Source organism: Buteo buteo, chromosome 2 (assembly GCF_964188355.1).
Source record: "Buteo buteo chromosome 2, bButBut1.hap1.1, whole genome shotgun sequence".
Lineage (NCBI taxonomy): Eukaryota > Metazoa > Chordata > Aves > Accipitriformes > Accipitridae > Buteo > Buteo buteo.
In genome coordinates this window covers 70,462,044-70,486,554 of record NC_134172.1, presented here as the reverse complement: position 1 = coordinate 70,486,554, position 24,511 = coordinate 70,462,044, and the positions used below count along the sequence as shown (strand labels likewise).

The window sequence follows — 24,511 nt, the reverse complement described above, 5'->3', positions numbered from 1 at the left end:
AAAGCTGTCGTGCTCACAGTCTGCTCAATGTGCAAGATAACGGATAACGGGACCACATGCCTGATGATAGAAAATCCTGAGTTTCCCAGGACATCAAAACCGTGTGTTTCCCTGGAATGACAAGTTCTATCTTTGGCAAACAAAACTCAGGCTCTTTAATATGCTTCTCCCCCAACGTGTCATGTTAGCGTGTCTTTGTTTAGCAAACACTTACTAGGAGGCCCCAGTAGGATAAAAAAAAGTGATACTGGGTATTATTATTCATGGATGGAGGTGGGGAGGAGACAGAAAAACAGTGCTAATGTAGCCAACAAGTTCAAGTAAGGTTCAACTTTGCTATTCCAAAATCTGCTGCTATGATAATGAGACAGTCAAATCAGCTCAAATTAAGAGCTCAGGAAGGCTCAGCCTTTCAAAGAAGTACATTCGTGACAAGATTAATTTCTGCCAGCCAGTATATAGCGCGGTATCATCCTATATTAACACAGAAACCCCAAATAAAAAAAAAAGGCAACTGAAAAATGTGCTAAAACCCAGTGAAGTGTATCATTTCCCTTAATCTTCAGAGCTGGTCTTTGCTATTCTGCATGTGGATTAAAATATGATGTATCACTATTCAGCTACCATTTACAGGAAACCTTGCCCCCTCCCCTCCTCTCCTCTCTCTTCAATAAACATACACTAAAAGGCAGCAGACCTGCATTTTCCAAACAGTTTCAGGTGACTTTTATTAAGGTAAAGGACAAAAACCCAGTAAAACAGCCAGTAAAAAAACCAAACCACCCCAAGAAACAGTACAAAAACCAGCTCTGCTTCCTATCAAAATGGTCAGAGTGGCTTTATTTTTCTTCCCCCCCCTCCCTCTTTTTTTTGCTTTTCTTTATTTTCTTCTTTCTGTTTGGCTCAGGTTTTCTGCAGTCCCCTGAGCATTGCAAAAGGCATGGTAAAGAAAAAATAAGTTCTTGTTGTAAATGTACTTTTCAGGTACCATGGTAGCACAAATGAGTGTCTGCTGCTTATGACCACCCCGGGAGGATGATAGTAGTGGAGTGATCTCAGAGCTCTGTGTTGAGGAGAGGATGAGAGAAGGAAGGGACTGCAATGTGTGATGTGTGTCTCATTGCTGGCCTGCCTGTGCAGTGTCTGTTGGGAGCATGCTGGGGTGCAGTAACATAGCAATGGCTATCATAAGAGATTTCAAGGCTATCAGAAAGCCAAGGGCTATCCGGAGTAGGTGTTTATTTCTTGTGGCTTGCAAAGGCTTACTGTTGTGTCAATGTCTAGAAGTCAGTAAGCACAGGAGTGAGTGTTCCCAGATTGCCTGCTGACACTTCAGAGAGTTTGAGCTTTTTCTGAGCTCAATAGAGTTAAAAAAAAAAAAAAAAAAAACCAAAAACCAACAGAACCCTAACAAAGAACCGAGTACACATCTCCATGCTTCCATTTCATCCTCTATATTTATAGCTAGAATGCATCAAAACTGTCTTACTAAGATGAGATCAAACTCTCTTGTTGAAATGCTGATGTATAGCTGCCTTTTCTTTTGTGTTCAAACAAATTCGCTATCCACTGTCTCTACTTACCACTTGCTATGGCCTCATACTCGTATGAATGATTAATTGCCAAGGATTAGCTTCTAGCTGCTTTTGCACACAGTTTGTATACAGTTGTTGCTATTTATTAAATATGTGATATCTAATCCAGTGTTTAGTGCTTACAAAGGGAAGAACCATCTGTGCTTGAGATTAAAACACTTCATTCGCATTGTGCCAAAGCCCTCACTAAGGGCTCCGTGCTCTGCTGTAGTTAAAGAAAAGCCTTGGGAACCCAGGCTTGGGAAGGGTGGGCCCACGTGTGGACGTGTCCCTGCATCAAAACCCTTCTGTCTGATACAAGGTCTGCCTGCTGAACACAAAGGTAACTGTGGGCATAATGGAGAGCAGAGAAGCTGATCAGGAAAACAAGAGGTTTTAGCAGAATAAAGGACTAAGAATTGGGAAGGTGCTGAGAACTTGGAGGGATCCCGCAGAGATGTTTCCCACCACCTGTGGGCATCACGTGTCTCTTTTGCAAAAAGAGGGGTGCTAACATTCAATTTCTTTGTAGGCTTCTTGCTAGGAATAAGCAATTAACAACTGTAATCCCTTGTGTGAGCCCAAGGCTTTCTCATCAGTGCAAGATATGCCACCAAACTCCTCTTGCATCAGGCTGTAAGTGTATGGGCAAACTCTGGGGCTGTGCAGCCCGGGCAAAGGCTGCACCCACAGTACAGGAGGACTTGTCTCCCTAAAGGAGTACATGTCCCCCCAGTTTGTGAGGCATAAAAGTGCTTCAGCATAAATTTTGTGACCTTGTTCCAAGTGTGAATGGAAAAAAAAACCCTCTGAAACCCACCAGAGAAACCTTCTGTGACCTGCAGAAGGAGCCCAAAAGCAGCGGTCCCAATAAGTTAAAGTCAGCCCTTAGGAACAGCCTCCTGAAATGCTCAGTCACGCAGGTGGCAGGGCCATGCTAGCATCAAACATATTAAACAGGTAGAGAATACTGCCACTGCCTTTCTATCTATAAGGATTTACTGTTCCTGCAGGCTTCCCTGCCTCTTCATAATGTCATTAGTGTGGCTGATGCTGGTAACCAGATTTGCTGCTTCTCCTAACGCATTTCTGGAAAAAATATTAAACAGGTCACCATTTTTGCAGACAAAACATCACTTGAGCACTGTTCTAATTTCCTTGCTATGTGGCAACCCAGTATGGTATCAATGACTAGGTAAATCTCCCTGCAGCAAAACTAATTATACCTTTTGGTGAGAAAGGGGCAGTGGAACTGGTTTAATCTTCAAAAAAATTCCACACTATAATATGCAGGACTAATGTGCCTCAGATTTGAAAAGAATTAATATCAATTATTCTCATGCATATTCATGACTAGTTTCGCAATCAAGCTAATAGTTTTTGCTTAATTACATTTCAGTGATTTCATGCTATCTTGGCACATTCCTGATTGAATTTAACCATTAAAAAAACCCTTCCACAACTACTCCAGCAAACACCAACACTTTAAGCTTAGCATCCCCTGTAAATAGTGTCTGAGGCTGAGTAGGCTGCTTGGGACAGTGGGAGTTGATCACGAGCATTTTCTCTCCCTGGTGCAGGGTAAAATCACAAAGGCATCTGCAAGAGCAGTTCCCAGGCGTTTACCAGTGCTGAGGGTTAAGGCACTCATTTTTTTTTTTATTTTTTAATTTTTCTGAATCCAAACCATTGCCTACTTGAATGCAAGATAGATAGTAGGGATGGGAGAAGTACCTGAAAGGGAAGCACCAAGCTGGAGGGAAGCTTTTGTCTGGGTAGGTGGTCTGGAGCCTGGCCCCGATAACAGCTAATGACTTGCTGTGGTGCAGAGGGTTGAAAAGCAGGCGGCATGTTGTGTGTGGGGGGGTTCACCATTAGAGTCTGTCTCTTTAGTCGTCTTCCAGAGAAAGACCAGGCTGTGCAATACTGCACTGCCGTTCCCACTTCTGTGCTCCAAGACCAGCATTTTGCACGGCACAAAGGGTGGGAATGTGCGAGCGAGGTGAAGTCATAATGGGTCAGGCAAGAGGGCTGGCAAGGATCACGGTAGGAGCGATCAAGCCATGGCTTGAGGATGGCAGTAAGGTTTGTCTGCATGGATGTGCAGGGAGGACATGCAAACAGTTTGGGTCTGTCTGTGCTGTTGGGGCTGGATATCTTGCAGTAGTGCTGCTCGCTGGGGTTGCAGTCTTCCTGGGCAGAAGGCAAGGCCAGGAGAAAAATGGGAAACTTGAGCTTCCATGTGCCATGCATTTGTTTTCTTTTTTGATATTCCCCATGCTAGCAGCAGCAGAAATAGGACAGATGCTCCCCTCTCATCCTCTCTTGAGCACTATCACTGCACTGATGTCTAAAGGCAGTGTATGCCTTTGAAGTTTGCCTTTTCAGTATTTTCATTCATTTATCATTTTCTTCTCCAACGCACCATTTGCATCTGGGCTTTGCTCAGAAGGAAGACTGACACCATTTATCATTTAATGGGGCTTGATAGCTCTCTGACAACTAAACATTTTCTTAACAGCATTAAGGAATTTACAGGCAGCCATGCCTGAAGGCTACTTTTCTGCCCACTTTAGCTTAGTCAGCAGCAGTTGTAGCTGCAGCTCTCTGGGTGCCTGTAGGCAAATGAAGCATTGACATATAATCAGCAGAAGTATTGGATCCCCTTTTAAATCAAATAGACTTTCTCAACAGATAAAATTATTACAGCTATAACTGAAATCAAATAATTAACCATTATTCAATCTGGGCTTTTCCAGGCAATGTCAAAATGAAGATCTCATATATTTCTAAAGCAAAATATAAACAGTTTTATCTTGATTTTGTTTTTATGGATTTCATACTATGCAGTAACGCTTACAGAAGAGCATAGGATTTTACATTCTCACAGACTGAGGATTCAGTCACTGGGGGCACCGGAGGGATGTAAGTGAACTGGTGTGTGCAGGGTCCTACCTCTCCAGAGCACAGATCTCCTGGTGCAAACGTGTCTCAAGGACTCCCTTGGGGCAGGATGCAGAAGTGGCATGTAAAGTGCCAGACCAGGGAAAACTCTTAAGCATGAGTTTATGTTCCACAGGAATCAGTGGGACTTAAGGATTTTGGAGATTCAAGGTCTTACATTGCCTCTTAACATCCTTCCACATGAAAATGCAGATTAAAAGTTCTCTATATTTCACTTGCAACCCTATCCCCAGGTTTGGCCTCAGCTTCTTGTCATGATCCAAGAAGCAAGGGTTACCTTCTGTTATACCCACAGCATTTTCTAGAAAAAACATCCTGCAAGCCCAACGGTCAGAATCATGACATCAGAAGTGACCATGTTCTGTGAATTCTTTCACTTAATGAATAAATAGGCATTTTCCTAGTGAAGAGATGTTTCCTAAAACAAGTCCCTGTCAATAAATACCATAGACATGTATAGCTGCCATGAGCAGGAGACGTTATTCCCGTGCGGAACGAAGTGGGGAGGAGATTAAGGAACTCTCCATCTGTTTCTGCACTGTGCAGCACGTGGGATATCACTCAAAATACACTGTGCTCTCTGCTTCTCAGAGCCTGGGGAGACAGAGCCTGGCATAGGCACGGCAGGATGGAGCTGGACAGTCTGACTCAAAGTATATTGTTTGCTTGGGGAAGTAGGGGGGCTGCAGGAAATATCCCTTAGTAAATGGTGCATATGAATGAAACCTGGTCCTGATGCCAAGTTTATTCTTCAGGCCTTGATGAAGCTAAAAAAGCGCATTAGACAAAACCATTATTGAACTTCTTGATTACATAACAATTTCCTCATCGTATTTCCAAGAATATTGAATCTATATTCAAACACCCTCCTATTCTCTCCCACACACCACCCCTTCTCCTTGCTATATCAGCTTCATTACTGAGTATGAAGACAGAAAAAGTATAGGGCATGTTGCCATGAGCAGAGAGATCTCAGATGCTTACACTGAGATTTTAGAGCCATCTATGGGATTTGGACAGCCAATTGTCATTAATTTTAAGGGTCTTGAAAGTCTCCAGTCTTATGCCTTGACCTTAGTTAGGGTCTTTAGCAGTGCAAAGAACAGATAATCAAGCAATAATTATCACCAAACCTAAATGTCGGGTTAGTCCCTGCTGCCTAAGAGTTACCCCGCTCTGTCCTCTCTGGGGGGGTGGCGTGCATAGTTCTGCTGCCCACAAACTGCTGCTACCACAAGCTCAAAAGAGAGATGGGAAATTTCTGAACAGACTGGCCCCTTCCTCCCAGGGATGAGCACAGACCTTGCCAACACGAAGGATGAATCCCTGGGGCCACTCTCGCCCAGCAAGCAGGGTCAGGCCCAGCACAGGTGGATATCTCCTGAAAAGTGCCTGATAGAGTTTTTCTGCCTAGTTTTGGGGGGCATTTTGGAGGAGGTGGGGATTACTGGCTTGCAAGCATGGCACATCCATCCTGCCTCAGGAAGCAGCAGTTGCACACGAACTAGCTACACTTACTCACATAATCAGCTTGCTTGTCTTATTTGCATGTGTAATAACCAGCATGTATGTACAATCATGCTAATCACTTTGAGGCAACTGCTTTAAATTAATTCAAAACCTTGCCCTGCCTGTCCTTGGGTTATTTAGCTTTCACAAAGGAACCATAGCAGCAATCCAGAGATTCACTCAATAAAAATCTTTGTGAAACAGTCAATTTAGTGGAGAAGGAGTTTTTTCTGGAATCCTGCCCATACATACTGAGACTTGCACTACAAGCCAGTGCTGTCGTTAGGAGCCCATCCAATACCCTCTGCAAGTCACCTAGAAAAGTACCTGATGGGGAATTTCACAATTTATGGTGTGTTGCTACAGGTCAAATATAAGAGTAAATACAGAAGCAAAGAGGAAGGGAACTTCACAGCTTCTCTCATGCAGTCAGTTGGCAGAAGTGGTCTGAAAGTTGTGCAGGGAAAAAGTAGTCTTAAACCCTGTCAGCTTTATGAGCAGTTTAAGGAGTGTCTGTGATGCTCTGTTGTAGATACCTGCCCAGTAAAACCTGGCCTGTCAGGGCTTCTGTCATTTGCTCCAATGGAGCCAACGTGAGGACGGTGGAGAACAGCCTTTGTGGATGTGGCACCAGAAGTACATGGATTCCCTCACCTGCCTCTGCCACTCATGTGGTCTTTCCTCAGGCCAGTCATTTCAGCCTTTTGTGCCTCCAAATCTTTTTCCTATGCCTCCAAATTTTAGGCTGCAAGCTTTTTGATTGTTTTAGCTATGTGTTTTATAGGATCTACTGCAGACATGGGGCATCCAAGTCAGAAGCTCTAGATGTACCTGCAGTGATACTGGAGGTGCCTTCCCCAGCCCTCATAGCAAGTCAACGTATTGCAGATAAGCCAGGAGCAAGACCTAGGAGGGGGGTACAGCTAGCTCCATAAGTAGCAATATGCACATTTGAGCAGCACTTACAAAATCTAGCAGACCCCCAACGCTTAACTTTCCTGTCCTTGTTCCTTCTGCAAGTCCAAGCTTGTGATCTAGGGACCTTTCTGTGCTTAAGCCTGTTCAACATCAGCTCTTTGATTACCAGTCCAAAAGTTTTCACCAGCACAAGGCCATGTTGCATGTTTTTTAAGGAATCATGAAAACTAGTGCTGCAGGAGGAGGCCCTCTCCCCATGCTTGCTTCCATTTCAAGCAGCTGTTAGCAGCCAATGCAGCAGCGAGGTTTTGAGTCAGTGCTTTGGAGTAGGGCAATGGGCACTTTTTTCCAGTGACCGCTCGCCTAAGTAGCTGCAGCCTCATTCACTGCGGAGGGATCGCTCCTGCTCAAGCCCAAGTTCGTCCCATTGGCTTTTCTTGTTAAAGAGAAGTGAACCTGGAAGGGGAAAGGAAGGAGGAAAGGCCAGGAATTGAATGAAAAAGCTGCAGCCACACTGAGCGTCTCTAGAGGTGTTCTTGGTGGTATAAAGGTCTTTCCTTCAGCTTTCTGTCTCTCATTACTGACAGTGGAAAATACGAAAGCTGCCAAGCTAGAGGTTCAGTATGGCCAAGATAGGAAACCTTATTAAACAGACAGACAGTGATTTCTACAATCTGCCATCCCATACTGTAAATACATTAGGATAGAGCCCTGTGCCAGTGAATGCAGTGCTAATGCCTGACAGCAGCAGCTGGATCCAGTTTTCCGTGGACAACTGCTCCTTGGATGGTTTTTGTTGGATGGTGGATGCTACCAGGACAAGGTATGCTTTAGAGAAGGATCCTCTAAACCCCACTGGAGATATTTCATCTCCCAGTTTTTTGTACTTTCCAACTGAAAAGTGCTTTCAATACCTGAGGACATTCCACTCACATTTAGAAGTTTTTCTTAGCCTGACAAGATTCCCAAAGATGTATGACTGCAGTAGATCAATACAGGGAAAAATCTGTATCTTAGGAGCACAGGTGACATCTTGCTGCAACTTGCGGGAGAAATGATAAATGTCTCTCTCTGTTTATTGCTTAGCTCCATGGCTAAATCTGCTAAACCAAAAACAAATTTTACCTTCAGATCTCCTAGTTTTCAAATTTATGTTCATCTGGCATTGCCTTGATCTTCAAAGCAGGAAGGTATATCAAAGGAAACGGAAGGTTTGACACCAATTACTGCTGCTGGATGCTATCCACTGAATAAAGACAGAGTGTTAATATTTACACTGAAAGTGAAGGAGATAAAACACACTATACACATCTAAGTCTACAAATAAGGCCTTCTGTGTATAGTGGGCAGAGATAAAACCAAGCAAAAAATTTGAAATTACCATTGAAAACATCCCAAACACCTTCAGAAATGTTGAGTTGTAAAAAAAGAAGTGACAGCAAAAACACTAAAAGAGCCTTCTAGGAAAGCAAATCAGGCTCCCTGCTTCTCGGGAGTATTACCTGGTCTTCAGGAGATGGTCTTTTGAGACAACCAACCACGCAGAAGTAGTTAACATCTAAGTTTCCCCCTGCTTCACCATGAGACACTTGACTTACATTTTATTCTCTTGAGTTCAAAGCCATCAGTTCAAGCCCTTTTCCCTGCATTCCTCTCTGCTTCTCTTCATCCCATGGTTCTTCCTACTTTTTTGCACACCCCCAAGTCTTTCCCACAGCTTTTTTGGCTCATTGACCCGAGAAGTCTCTCAACAAGGCAAACCCCACTTTGCACAAGTTGTTGTGGGGTTGTTTGTATTTCAGCAGCAAATTTATGGAAGGAGAAGATAGTGAGGAGGAGGCAAAAGGTTCACTAGCACTGCAAGGGTGTACAGCACAGCACGGCTAACAACAAACATTCTTTTAGGCAACCTGTTTAAAAAGGAAAAGGAATCTTCCCAGCATTTTTCCTGGCAACGATTTAGTAACTGAAAGTGAGGCTATTCTAAAATTCCTGGTGCTAGAGCATTGCACAGGAGGCTATTTACACCATTCACTTCTTCCATTTAATCCAATTTAGACAATGAAACCAGAGCGTTTAATGAAGCTCATCTATGTTTCTAGTCAAATCTTATTCTTAGATTAAATTACTAGGTCTGCAGTGTCATGTACAAATCAAAGTTATATAGTACATTTTAGTGAGTTAAAGGGTAAATGATTTTATTACATTGATTTGGAAGGGATTTTCTTAACAGCAAGTGGATTTTAAAACACTTGTTGAAATCAAAATTTCAGAATTGAAACTCTTCCCTTAAATTTGGATTTTTTGAAGGTATACAGGCTTTTGTCCTAAAGCCATAGCTTAAGCTTGCTATATGAATTTAATTCAGATGAAGTTTCCAGCCTTTGGATACCATTCCTTTCAGCTTTGGAGAAGAGGTAGGCTCTTCTTGAGAAGACCACAGTATTTCTGAACCGAATTGGACCTGCATGTTTCTCCTACAGCAGTAAGGCTTGTTCCACTGTAGTGACTGTCCATTCAGGAACAAATGTTCAGAAGTCTTATATTTCCTGACTTTTAGGATGTCTGTGCTGGGCTCGGCTGAAGAGAAATCCTGCAAGAATTTCTTTCTCCAGTGCCCCAAGTGGTAACTGTGGATATTCTGGTATTGTGAGGCTGGCTGAGAAAGGTCCCCGTGAGGAAACCTAAAATCTAGTTATATGGGCAAGTAAGGAGAGTGTCAGATTTGCAATTCATGATGCAGAACTTGTCATACATTTTATAATCCATTGCTTAATATTGTGTATCTAGTCATCATGCACATACGTTGCAATTGAATTCATGCTTCTCTTCTATCAAGCAGGAAAAATGCGAGCCTAAGGGACTAGCTTACACTTAAATGAATACATAAAACATTAGTCACATATACGTGTGTTTCAAAATCATTACTGTATTTTGGCCGTAACCTAAGAAACTAGATATAATCCCACCCAATTAACAAACCAGAGAATGAACTCACCAGTAGAAAAAACCACTGTCAAACTGTCTGTCAGCTCTAAAACCTCCCTAAAATGACTTTGAAAGAAGACGTAATTAGGGAAAACTGGAGAGTATAGCATTAATGTCTATATAAAACAGGTATGGAAGGACAATATGCCTATACTATCTGAAAGCTGCAAATACACCAATCTAGCACTTCATGCTTTCTAGCTCTGCATAGGGTCAGTGGCCCAGGATCTGAGCAGGTTTATGTCTGCTCACTGCAGACCCTCCTCCTCTCATTGTTCTCTTTAGCCCGAGAGCTGGTTTCTGATAATGGATGAGCTCTCCAGTGGCTGGACCTGTCCTTCCTTGACTGTCTCAGTGTTGTGCAGTTTGGTTTGCCAGGATGAGTTTGCTCTTTCCCCTCGTTGCGATGAGGAGCTAGGATGGCCAGTCAGTTGCATGCAGAGTAGCTCAGAGCTCAAAATGTTTTAGAAAGCTTGGTAAAGTTTTCATGTATTTCACAACTATCAAGTTTCAAATTAGAGAGGAGTCATTAAAAAAGAGTGTATTACTTGTATGCTTGTATGTAATAGAATTGTACACACGTTTCTGTAATTAGCCATAGGCACCCAAAATTACAGATGTAACCATGCACTGAATGGAGGACATCACTCCAATCGGGTCTTGCATTCACAATTGCATTCCTTCTTGCTTAGATTTCAGAGCCTGTTGTCCAAATGGGCTTTTTTGGGCACCTGATTAGTAGTTAAACAGAAGCTCCTGCTGTGAATTGCTTCACAGCCCTCCTGGCATCCTAGCTGCTTGGTACACATTCCTTGACTACACAGGGATGAAGGCACAGGAGTTGAAGTAGATACTTTATCTTCTTTATGCATCTGACATAACTAAAGCAGCTTCCAAAATAAAATCACCTCAGGATGCATTGGTTATCCAACTTCTGTGTCCTAAGAGCAAAATTAGTCTTGAAATGGGTAAGCAGAAATACAGCCATGCGTTAATGGCAGTGATAGATAGTGTAATATATTCTGAGATGAACTCACTGTTTTCTCTTTCCTTTCCAGATTTTGGCAATCATTTCCATCATGTTTATTGTACTATCTACAATTGCCTTGTCCCTTAACACACTTCCTGAACTACAAGGCATGGATGAATTTGGGCAGACCACAGATAATCCCCAACTTGCCCACGTGGAAGCGGTGTGCATTGCATGGTTTACAATGGAATACCTCTTGCGGTTCCTATCCTCGCCTAAGAAATGGAAGTTTTTCAAAGGCCCGCTGAATGCTATTGATTTGCTAGCTATCTTACCGTACTATGTCACTATCTTCCTCACAGAATCCAACAAAAGTGTACTTCAGTTCCAAAATGTACGACGAGTGGTCCAAATATTTCGGATTATGAGGATACTCCGGATTCTAAAGCTCGCCCGGCACTCCACGGGTTTACAGTCCTTGGGGTTTACACTGAGGAGGAGTTACAATGAGCTTGGATTACTCATCTTGTTTTTGGCCATGGGCATTATGATCTTTTCCAGTTTAGTGTTTTTTGCAGAGAAGGATGAGGATGATACAAAATTCAAGAGCATACCGGCTTCTTTCTGGTGGGCAACAATCACCATGACAACAGTAGGCTACGGAGACATCTACCCCAAAACACTTTTAGGTAAAATAGTAGGAGGACTGTGCTGCATTGCTGGAGTGCTGGTGATTGCTCTTCCCATCCCAATTATTGTCAATAACTTCTCTGAGTTCTACAAAGAGCAGAAGAGGCAGGAGAAAGCCATTAAGCGCAGGGAAGCTCTTGAAAGAGCAAAAAGGAACGGCAGTATCGTTTCCATGAACATGAAGGATGCGTTTGCCCGTAGTATAGAACTCATGGACATTGTGGTTGAAAAGAACGGAGAAAGCATAGCCAAAAAAGATAAAGTTCAGGACAATCATTTATCTCCCAGCAAATGGAAATGGACCAAGAGAACGCTCTCTGAAACTAGCTCTAGTAAATCTTTTGAAACTAAGGAACAAGGATCTCCAGAGAAAGCCAGGTCATCTTCAAGTCCTCAGCACCTGAATGTCCAACAGCTAGAGGACATGTATAACAAAATGGCAAAGACTCAGTCCCAGCCAAACCTTAATACTAAAGAATCGAGTCAACCTGGAAAGCAAAAGGAAGAGCTCGAAATGGAAACCCTTCCCGGCCCTATGGTGCCCTTGCTGACGACTCGCGCTGATGGGATCGTTGACATGAGGAGCATGTCCAGCATTGACAGCTTCATAAGTTGCGCGGCTGAATTCCCTGACTCTGGGAGGTTTTCCCACAGCCCGCTTGCTACCCTTCCCTGCAAAGGTGGCATTAATGTGATTCAGGAGCAGAGCAGGCCAGAGGGCAGTGGTGCCAGATTTGTGGAAATGAACCCAAGCTCCGAAGGCAGCCACCGTTCTGCTTTTTTCATAGAAAGTCCCAAAAGCTCCATAAAGGCCAGTAACCCTTTAAAACTGAGATCTCTGAAAGTCAACTTCATGGAAGAGGACACCAGCACATTAGTACCAGCATCAAATGTACTGAGAATATATCCAGACCCTCTCAAGAGCCGGGGAGCTGCTGCTGCTGCCACAGATACTTCCTTACTCTCTGACAGATCTCTCATGAGCCCAGAAACCTCGATCTACACAACCGCGAGTGCGAGAACACCCCCAAAGTCACCAGAGACGCAGACAGCCATAGCTTTCAACTTCCATGATGCTGGTATACACAAATATATAGATGCTGACACTGATGATGAAGGTCAGCTGCTCTATGATTCAAGTCCACCCGGAAATGTGAGTCCCAAGTACAATGTTACAAACAGTGGCTATCTAAAGCAAAAGGACAATGTTTATAGAACAGAGAAGAACCATCTAGAAGCTGCTGCTTTACCCACCTCCCCTAAGCTGATAGGGCAAAATTGCATTTACTCTATGGAAGGTATCACTGGAAGAACCCAGGGCAATCAGGAGACTGTCAGACTAGAAAATCACATTTCCCCAGAAGTCCATGTATTACCAGGCAGCGGAGGACATGCTAACACACATGATCAAAGCATCTGAGACGGGCTCCAAAAGAACTTACTGAAAGTTTAAAGGAATGTCTTTACAGTCAACACAAAAAAAAAGAGCTTCTGCATGGCATGAACTTGGCTGAAACAAGCCACCTGTTTCTAAAAGTCTGGGGGAGGTCCAGTGTGGGTTTGTGAAAATGTCCTTCTCTGAAACAACTCTAAAGACGTTGCCCACATCAGTCAAAAATAAGGATTGCGAATCATGATCACACATTGATCTCCTTTCATGTTGTCCAGTGAAGCCAATGTGACCAAATATCCATCCATTCCCCTTGAACGCTAGAGCTCCTTTTGGAAGTATTAACATCTGATTTGCATTAGTTCCATAAAGGATGCCAAGGCAGCCAGATTTGAACTCTGGAATAAATTGCTGGGGTTGGTATAAAGCTATCAAAACCACAATGCTCACTGCTTCAGGGCAGCTGTTCCCCATCTACAGCTTTCTCTGATGGATATTATGTCTAAAGGTAACAGGGAACACTTGCATTATTGGAAAATCCAAACGAAAAACCGTTTAAAACAAATAACAGTCTAGGGAAACCAATTATTAAAATGCTCTGTGTGTGTTTAACAATACGATATCCTGTAGGACCTGACGTTTTCTTTTGAAACATCAGCAGGGTGAGTTGCACCACTTGTATCTGATTCCAAACACCCCCTAGGACATAGTGAAACTTGCACTTGCCCTCTGCTAAAAATCGATACCCGCCCCAGGGCCAGCACGTGGCCCTCGGGGGATCCACGGCCCACGCCGGAGAGGCGCGAAGGAGCCATGCAGAAGCAGGACTCTCTGGAGGCATCGCAGCCAGACCCCCTTCCCGGTGCCGGGGAGCGTAGGGCTGGAAGGAGAGCTCGGCTCTCGCCCTACCCTTCCGCGGAAGGGAGATGCTCGCTGCCCTGCCCCGTGGGGACGGCCGGGCGCGGCGGTGGTGCCGACGCCGCGGCCGGCCCCTGCGGCCTGCGCCGGGGGTACCGGGACGGCTCCCCACGGCCTCCGCCTCCCGCCCGCACGCTGACTCCAGGCGTCGGCCCAAGTCTCGCCCTTGGCGTAGGAGAGGAACCGGTCGGTCTGAAGCTTTTTGCGCCCGAGCGGCGCGCTGAAAGATATGCAAGCGTTACATAAATATGCAAAAAGAGGGATTCGTTAGCGACCCGCCCCGGGCCTGGCTGTGCTCTCTCTCGCGAGGAGGTCGGGCAGGAGCGGCTCCCGCAGAGCTGCGGCGCGAAGCGGCTGCGAGAGACAGGAGAATCAGGCCTGATGTTTTAATAACATCCAGTCATTTTTAAACGAAACGAGAAAAAAAAAAAAAAAAAAAAGAAGAAAAAAAAGATCTGACCATTTTAAACGAATAGAACTAGCAGCCACCAGCCTAGGTTTTTAAAATATTATTGTTTCAATAAAGTTATGTCAAATCGTGTAGGAAATAATTTGTCTTTGGTTTTTAATCTCGGGGGGGGAAAAGCACTTTATGTTGACTTTTTGTTGTTGTTGTTGCGATGCTGGAGTAGGATAGCAGAGTGTAACAATCAAGCACTTTAACCAAGCACTATTTTAATTTGTGCCTCCTGTCGTGACCGTGATTTGTTACACGCCTGTAGCAAGTCACAACCTGTCCTGTGATAACTGTGATGGTAATCTTTTATGTTGTTCTCTGTTTCTACTGTAAAACTCAACTGTAAATAACTCTTGTCAATGAGCGTTTCCTGACCTATTTCTGAGTACCTGCCGGGGCATGTAACGATCTGCATGCAGCAGGTCCGGGGACGTGCTGAGACACGGGACGCGGGAGCGGAGGCGCACAGGCGGGAGGAAGACCCTGAGCCGCTCGAGTCCGCTGCGTTTTGTTCCTTCCTATTGTAAAAAAAAAAAAAAAAAGCCGTTGGTTAGTCCTGAATGTAAATGTCTGTCCGTCCAAGCTGTACAGTACTTCTGTCTGTAATCCGTAATAGTGAATGCAGCATGTACGGACAAAAGCAATAAGCACATATATGTTTTAGGAACTATTATGGGTTACGGTGATAGCTTTGTTAGGTCTCTCCTTGGCACAAAACTGTACATGCGTTGGAGTTAACTCTGCTCTGCTCAGCCGACCCCGTCCCCGGGCGGTGGGATGCAGCCCAAGGTACCCGCTCAGAAGTCATCCTTGCGCCCCAGCAAGGCAAGACCCTGGGGAAGGCGTGAGTAAGACCTGAGCCACCACCTCACGAATTAGCCCACCGGCAGCGAAAGAGACCTCGTGCCATGCGGAGTGACACGGGGAGGTACTCAAAATCAGTTCAAGGCACCTTTGTGTGCAAATGGCACTCTCCAGAATACTTAGGCAGGGCCAATTCCTGAGGTTCGTTAGCTTTTACTCGGCCTTCACTCAGCCAGAACCACCGTTCCTCTGAGTGGGCTCTTTGCCTGGTGAAGGACTTTAGGATTTGGCCATAGTAAATACAAGTGTACTTAGAGGAACCAATGTATTGCTGAGATACTAGTTAAGATTGAGTCATCACAAAGAAGTAAAGTGACTTTCCAGCAGATAAGCTTTAAATAGTGATTTATTCTGTGGCTTTCCGAGGCCATAGAGTGGCAACGAGAAATCTTAAAGAGAACAGTCTTAACATAATCTCTATGTTTCAGTAATCATTCATGTCTGCCATCAGCACAAATGTAAAAAGAAGAAAAATCAGGGAAAATTTTTTTGATAAAGTAAGTAATAGTGATTTCCAAGTTAAATATTTTTAGAGCTGATGCTTTCATGTGGAAAAAAAAGTCATATTTTGCATATCACGAAAGTGAACGTATTTAAATATAGCCATATAGTGTAGTATTTACCACACTCTCATCCAAATTGATGTATTTGGTTTATAGATGGCACTGACAAAAATGTATAGATCAACAATTCTACCATTTTTTAACTGATAATCAACTGGTGCAACTCTCCTTGTAACCAAAGGCCCTCTGTCTGCCTTGTGTGATCACTCACGACACACACCTTCTATCATCTATTTAGTCCTACCTTTAAAGTAGCATTTTATTGAGTCACTTTTGAAAGCCAAATTCAAAAGTATCATTAAAAATCTACCTTTTAAGTCTGAATAGCCAAAGTCCTATAGATTTCTTATAGAAAGCAAATAATTTAAAATTAAGCATATAATATGCTTGAAGAGCATTTCTTTCTTATTTGTGTATGAAGATGTAGCTCTCATTCTGTGCCCAGTTAAAAAGGAAGTATGTTTAATTTATTTTAATGAAATAAAGTCTGAATATGAACTATGTATCTATATATGTGTGTGTGTGCATAATACACATATATATAATGTAAGCACTGGGAAATCTACTCTAACATAAAGCTATGGTAGACTAAATCTGTACTCATTACAAAAGGAAAGGCAGTGCTTTGAAAACATAATGCTCACCAAATCCTATAGACACTAGAAAGACAATTTCATTTTATAGTTTGTTTGATACATGTTTCCCAAAGTACATAACCGATGGGGAAAATATGCAATTTCTCCTGCATTGAGCTAAAGCGTCCAGTTTAATCACCGATATTTGGCATTCAGGTCTGTGAATTTACTGTGTATCATGTATCAAGCAAGCTGACAGAGTTCCACCTGCTGCTGCGGAAGACATCATATCTGAAAGGACTATGTACGTGTGATGTCTGCGCTTGCTTGTATCTTATGCCATTGACATCGTTTTTAATACATATATATAAAAATATATATATATAAAACATATATATATGCGGAATGAATGGGTGCAGTTTTCTTAACCAGGAGGCAAAGATCCTTTGAGTTTTAGCCCTGAACAGAGGAAAACAGCAGTCACATTGCAGTAGATTTCTCAGTGCCTTTTCTTAGAAACTTCACCTAAGCACACTTACGGAAAAAAAAAAAAGCAACCCGAAACAAAACAGTCTCCTGTGAAATCCACATTTTTCTGAAAGGTTTGAGAGTCAATAAAGGTAGAAGAAGGAAAAAAAAAAAAAAAGAGGAAAAGAAAACCCGTGGAACGCACATTCCCTTCCTGAACATGCCGTGTGTCAAATGCCGGGGAATATCTGTCTGTGCAAGTCACGCAGAAACACATCCGAGGCGGTCGGTTTCTTTGGCAACTATGGCTGTGATAAACTGTAGCCTTTTCTTCCCTTGCAGCTAATAAGATACACATTTCTAAGGAAAACCGTATTCTCTTCTGTAAAATTGTAATGTATTGTTAATATTTGTACCTATTGTATATTTATGTCTTGACAGAATTATGACTGGTACAGTTTATAGTAAATAACAAGGGTATTTAAAACTCATCGCAAAGACAAGGTTTCTAAAGCCAAGTTCTCTCTCTATTGGTAAGCTCCACATAACATGATCTCCAATAGTTTTTAACACCTCATTTTGAAGCAAATAGTAGAATTACTGAATAAAGTAGCCAAGCGATGGAGACTGTGTGGCACTGATGCCCTCCTGTGCAGCTCAGTCAGGAGCGAGATGGGGAGGTGGGCTTCCCCGGCGACTCCAAATTAGCTCCAACTTCTTCATGTTTGGTCAGTCACTTCTGCTTACGGTAATCAGACTGAACAAGTGTTACCTTAGGTTGCTTTAGGATCACCCACTTGGGGAGAATATGGCTTTAAATAGTTCTTGAATAAAGTACAGATGTTCTAGTTACCTCTGTACCTCCTGTTTGCCATTGTGTTGGCTTTATAAGTATCTGATGTATGGAAAAGTCATGTGACTTTCATGCATTCCAGAGTAGTCTATTTTTCTGTTCAGATTAAAAAAAAATTATATATATATAAAAATATAAATATATATCTGTATTTTTAGCAAATTTATAATAGGGCAATCAAGTCAGATTTCTTCTTTTTGTATTACAGAATAATATATTAGATGCTTTCTTGGTGTTCATTTACATAGCTGATCCCCTAACCTTTTTGTTGTCGTTATTTTCTTTTGTTCTGAAGAACACCTGCAACATCACTCCTGAAGTGTGTCTGCAAAAGGTCACTGAGTCTGTCTGATGTTGTCATGTTTTCGTATTTTCCTGTTTGTGGTACTTAAAAATAACCAGGGACTGGCTATGGAAACTAAGATGATCCTTCTGAGAAACACAGCGTGGGCCAGACTCTGCCCTCGGTTATGGCAGTGTAAATGTCAGCAAATGCCACTGGCTTCGGTGTTAGCCACAGCCTGGGCTTCAGTGTTTTTCCAGATTTACGTTGATTAAGCTGAGAGCATAAAGAAGAGATGGATTTGAATCTGGCTGTCCTAACAATTACGATGGAGTTGGGATAAGCATCAAAATTCAGGCTCTTATTTTAAGGCAGTGACCTGACTATGCTCAGGTAAAGCTCCCACCTTCGGGGGAGTTTTTCCTGGGTTAAAACAGAAGGGTCAAGACTTTCATTTCCCACTGGGTTTGGGCATTTCTCTTTTCAGTCCCAGACAAAATCAGGAAATGAGAAAAAATGATAAGGGAATGAAAAAAACCTGAATGTACACATTCAGAAAGGGACCAGATTTGGATTTGGTTATGGTAAAGTCAGTCCATGTACCTGCTTACTTAATGATCTTCCTTGCTCCTTTATAGCTCTACCGTCACATAAATTGAATGTGCATCTTGAAGCTATCTCATGGCCTGTTGAAGTTTAGCACGACAAAGAGCTTCGCACCAGCTCTGTAGCTCTGCACAAACATTTCCTTTTGAATCCGCCCAGCAGTCTGGTCAGTGACCATGTTTTTTCCAAAGATGGAGTTTTGGTCCCATTTCCTTTCGTTTGCTTGTGTGTTTTTCCTATATGCCCACCTCACTAGCCAATAAACCCGACACAGAATTAATTTGGGAAAAAGTGTTTCAGAAAGTCCAGATACCACCCGAATGAACAGAATAACCAGCAGACACAGTTTTGCGTGTCATTGTGTATCAGCAAGACCCATTTACACAGGAAGGTATTAAAACTGGGTGGGATTTTTCTTTTTTTGAAAGCAATTAATGCAATAGCCCGCCACCTCTGTCATCAACAATCACATAAATCCCTTCAAAAGGCACCTTTCGTATCAGTAAGTTTGTTTGAGCATAGTCAACAAAACCACAGAAAGCTTCTAGTGAGACCAGTCTTTAATTCGCCCTTGCAGGTAGCCCTCCCACACCACGACAGAAATGACCCAAATACAAGCCGGCCCTTCAAAGAAGAGATGTTTATTTTCCAGCATGTGTTTCGCACCCCATGCTGATCAGATTTAGGCTCTTGCACTGAAACTTTGTCTTGGCCAGACAAAGGAAAACTGAAAGTCTGCATTCAGGGTGCGTATCCCCTTTGTTGCTGGTGTTACCTAAGCCACAAATAAGTGTCCTTTGACACCAACGGTAGGGTGCCACAAGTGTTCATATCTGTAAATACTACTCAGAATTTTGCTTTGCTTGATTCTGGCTTCATCGCACAAGAAGTTTTCAGTCTAGAGGCTTAGAAGAGAAAGCTTCATTTTTCTTTTTAACTAGAAATAATACTATTGATATTCTGTAGGACTGAACAAGGACTAACCTTCGACATTTTTAAAGGGGTCTTTTCAAGACTATAGCGACACTACCTTCCAAAAATAATCATCAGGCTGGGCTCAGTACAAAGACCCACCCAAACTAGAGCCTTGTGGAAGCCAGGGAGCCAAATTTGCATGAAATGCCAAATTCTTTGCTGCTGTAAGTAAAAGCCCATGGGGGTCAATGGAGCTGTGCCCCATTTAGCCCAGTAAAGAATTTGGACCCATATCTCTAAAAGCTAATGGAAAAATAAAAGCTCTGTATGACCTCAGGGATGGAGGTGTCTGTCCACAGCACCTGCAAGGAAACCAGTGGGGTGAGGGAACGGGAAACGGAGACAGGTCAGTGAAAGCCTGGGCAAGGAGGGAATCCTTCAGGCAAGAGGATGACAATGGTATCATCCCACTCGTGACTGAGCATTGCTCCATGTCAGCTCACTCTTTGTGGGCTTGATGTCGCAAGTGGCATCCCAAACTCACCGATGGCTGTCCCTACAGCAGGACCACAAGCTCAGCCACACAGTTCAACAGTCTCAGCCCTCGGTCCAGGGACTTGCTGATGCTGGGAGGACACTACCAGCAGATGGGCCATCGGTTACCTTTGATTGTGTCACAACCTCTGGCCCTATTGGTAATCTACATTTAAGACCATTTTAGGATTCATCAGTTCTCTACTCTCTGTATTTCATTTAGGAGCTCTGCCCTTTTTGCCTCTTCTTCCTGTTATGTTTCACTGCCTCTAAGTACCATTAGCCACACATTGGCTCATGCAACCACTGGGATTTATTTTGTTTATATCAGTTTTGTTGGCTTGTGGCAAAGATAAAAATCCCCCCCCCCCCCCCTTCTGGCTTTTTGGTAGTGGGTGCAGAAAATGGCTTTTGCATTGCAACATTCCCCACTGGTGTGTTCGGAGGGGGGGAGCAGCAGCTCTATGTTACTTTGAACTTTGAAGCCATGACACTGCGATCAGAAAGGCCAGCCACAGCTACCAACCAAACTCGTTTTCCAACTAGATCAGCATTAAAAAAAATATATACCCCAACTTAGTGCAGCAGAATCCTGCTTTCTAATCAGGCCAGTGAAGCAGTTCCTGAATGGGGAGAAAACACTTAATGAGGCACTGTTGCAAGTGCTGTTTAATAACGACTCCATGCCCGTGGAAGGACACCGGGGCAATCCGTTGCTGTGCTGCACGTCGTGGCTGCTCAGCTTTTCAAAGGGCCGGGGAACAGCCTCAGGTCTTCCTTCTCCAAAAGCACAGGATGGCTGCTGGACCTGCAGAGCTCCGTCAGCCGCTGCGCCCACGAGCCCAGGCAAGGGCTTCCCAGTGCCATCTCCAAAGGGCACGGGTGAGCATCCATCGTCATTGAAGGAGAAGAAAGGTGTGGGGTTCCCTCTGAAAGAAAAAAATGTGATCTTTAACAACAAATAAAAACTGGAAAAATGTAAATTTCCTGTGGCTCTGCTAGTACATGTAGATTGAATTGTTTTTGTATCTGGAAATTGAAACTGACTGTGACCCAGCTTGAGAAAGGGCAGAATATGACAGGTTCCTCCATTGCCTTGCACTTCAGTTAGTTTTTAACCTGTGCAAAGGGGAAGCAATGGGGAATCCAGTTTGGTGTGTCTGTAATGAAGGGCAGTGCTTAATGCCTCTGCCTGACAGCCCAGCAGATCCTGCATGTCTTGCACAATCTCTTCATTGGGTTATATTGGATCGACCCAAGGGGCAATGCTTCAGCAGATGTTTTCTCCCCTTTTAAGCAATGTTTCAATACCCTGGCACTTTGGGGTGATTACAGCAACATTAGCCATATACTAGTGTACTTAGAGTCTTACATTTTTTGTTAATTTTGATTTAGTCATTCTTTGTTGAAGTTTATTGACCTCTCCAGTTGTTTCCGTAAACAAATTAATAAAAAAAAATAAAAATCAGTGTCTTTATATGCATGTAGTAGTATGAAACTGTGATCAATGTGTGACATTCAGAAACTGTACTGTCTTGTAAAATATGTCCAAATGTCTAAGGATTTTAAAGCAATGGTCCCCTACTACAGACTACAGAAATAAATAAAAAGGTATGGATAAAACCAAAGCCTTTATTTGCTCTGTTTCATGGTCATATATACTGGCCAAAAATATAACTACCATCAGCTGGCATTGAGTTTCTGCTTTAGCTCGTTGCAGTTGACAGCAGGTTTAGACATATGTTATTTGCTCACGGATAAGGCCGTGATTCAGGAAAGCAGTGCTGAGCTTGACACCTCCTGTTTTAAGTCTGACGGATTCAGTGCATAAACCTGCAGGCTTCAGTCCTCACCCTACATGGACAAAATCCACCCACATGTCCCATAGCCACGGCCGGGCTCAGGGCATCTCCCAGCTTCTCTGTGCACAGACCAGGGATGTGCGGCACCCGGGGAGATCCCTGTCACACACACACAGCGCCTGGAAATCCGCATCTTGATCGTGCGATTGTGCAGATGCAGAACCAGACGCAGATGGGAGAACAGCCGCGGTTTGGAGACAAAGAGCTTTGGGTGTGAAAACTAGACAAACAGGCTGCTTTTGCTGCTACTTGAGGCAAAAACTTGGGCTTTCTGCTAGAGCCACTGTGGTTTTCTTCTCCTTTAGATTAAACAGTGGGTTGGTTAAATTATGCAAGTCATCAGAGCAAAGGTAATTCAAACTGCTCAGGAATATTTTCTTTGAGTTGATTACATCAAAAAATTTTTATACTGGAATGCAGTTTCTATAAGAGTCTTCAGAGCTCTAATCGGAACCCGCTGATTTATGGAGACATTAATTTATGGCCATTTGAAAATATGAAAAGAACACATAAGCACACTTTTCTGCCCATATCAACTGCTTGTTTCTACGGTTCTGCACTCCACGCACCTTCATAGGTTCCTGCACGCAGAAATGAAATGAAAAAGACTAAGTGCACAGTTCTACATCTTATTTTCCACAGCCACCACATTTGCAAATGGAAACCAGAGAGTTAAATGCACAAGTGGAGAAATCTCACAGAAGTCCATGCATAGCATTTTAATGGCATGTTTTTGCATTTACTTGCATTCATTTTCAGTTTAGTATGATCTTTCTAAGAAAAATCTAAATGATCAGTTGAGTGTTTCCTAACGAGCAGTGACAATGACATCTAATAAGATTAAGGCACTGAACTTGAAGGGAAGTTTACAAATGAAGCACTAGAAAGTGGAGAAATTCCTATAACATATGTCTTCCTCTTCCACTTTCTGCTAATGGCTTTTCTTGTTATTTGCCTGCCAGCCTGAGCATGCAAGCTCCTGAGTTATAATCCAGTGTCTGTAATTATACTGTCCAAGGAGGTTTTCTCTTTATCGTCAATTAAAATAATGCCTATCTCCTGAGGCATTATGGTTCATTATTGTGCGCCAAATCTATAGATACGAAATATTTTTGCCCTAGTTAACATATACTACAGAAACTTTTCTTCACTTTGCCCACATCCCCTCAGCTCGGTAACTCGCATGTGCATTATGCCAAGCCAATGCACTAACTAGCAGGTTAAAGTAAATCACAAGGCAGAAGCACCATGGGGAGAGCAGGATCCCTCCCAGCCCACATCGCCGGCGGCAGCTCAGTGGCCGCAGAGCGTTCACTGCCCGTTCAGCACCAGCCTCAACAACATTACTTCAGGCACCGGCTGCCAAACGTTACCGGAGCCAACATCGGTAGATTTACTTTTCTACCAACAACATAAAGCATTTTCCAGACTTTATATAGATTAATGAAATGCAGCAGCTTTTTCACTTTTCTAGTCTCCTCTCCTTCATCTCCTCCAGCGCAATCTCTCCCCTCTGGCTCCATCAGCGATAACCTCACTATCTCTTCCTTCCTACCTGGGTGGATTTTCCTGTAATTATTTAGGCTAAACCAGGCACCTTTTTGTTTCTTTGTTACACACCATCCTCTAAACCACCTACAAAACTACTGTTTCTGTTTTCCCAACACCCAGAGCAAGCCGATGGCCACCACGCACCGAGCCAGGCAACAGCCAACAATCCCAAAGGTTAATCAAACAAAAACCATCTGGCGAGGGAGCGCACAGCCGGAGTCAGGGCACAAGAGCCCCAGCCACCCCCCCGAGCACTGGTGGGGCTCGTCCAGCTCTTCCCCATCACCCCGTAGGGCAGAGCGACCCAAGAAGAGCAGCACGGCCGCAGGGGCACAGCGCACGGAGCACGGGCAGCCCTTGCCGGTGCCTGGGCGCTCCTCGCTGCGTCTGCACCAGCCGCCTCCACAGCCTGACAGCACGGCACCGTGTAGTGCTTTACATCATACAATTAAACACAAATGTTAAATACGTACTAGGGAACAATCTAGCAAGTGCATGCCGTGCTTTGTTTGGCCACGGGCACTTTATTGTCTTGCTTTTAATTCTTTGTGGCATCAAAATCAAGAAGGATGTTTAGGCATTTCAGCACAGATGAAGATGAGGAAAGGTTCAGCTTTTCAAGATGTTTTGTTCATTTCAGAAGAGTCAGTAACAATTTAAATAATTTACAAGGGGTTTTGTAGGAAAATCTCTGCTTATAAAACACAAATTAGATTCTTCCATGCTCTTTCCTTCTACTTACTTATCTTCCTTCCTACTTCCCATAATGAAATTAAGCTACTAAGAGATGTGACATCATTATCATTCAGCAAGCAAGAGCATTTAGAGGTAACTTTGCCCCAGAGTATCATCTGCAACCATCCAGGCAGAAGCTGAGACTAATGTGTCACACCAATGAAAGTCTGCGGTTACTGGTTAGAAACACAAGCACTGAGCATTAACCTTAGCTTTGGAAAATAAAAGCAAATTTGCACAACATTGCATCATACAATTTAATCCCTATATAATTGAACGATGAACCCACATTGCTAATCCAAAGGTGAGTTTGTGTTTTGCTAT

The 24,511-nt window shown here is 43.3% G+C and overlaps 1 protein-coding gene across 1 annotated transcript in view; it reads left to right on the top strand.

The window, feature by feature from the left end:
* Nucleotides 1–14,176, top strand: part of KCNB1 (potassium voltage-gated channel subfamily B member 1) — a 128,435-nt gene extending 114,259 nt beyond the window's left edge. Inside the window, exon 3 of the mRNA XM_075019037.1 lies at nt 11,012–14,176. Coding sequence (XP_074875138.1) covers nt 11,012–13,033 — 2,022 coding nt within the window. The 3' untranslated portion in view covers nt 13,034–14,176. The remainder of the gene's footprint in view (nt 1–11,011) is intronic.
* The last annotated feature ends 10,335 nt before the right edge of the window (nt 14,177–24,511 follow it).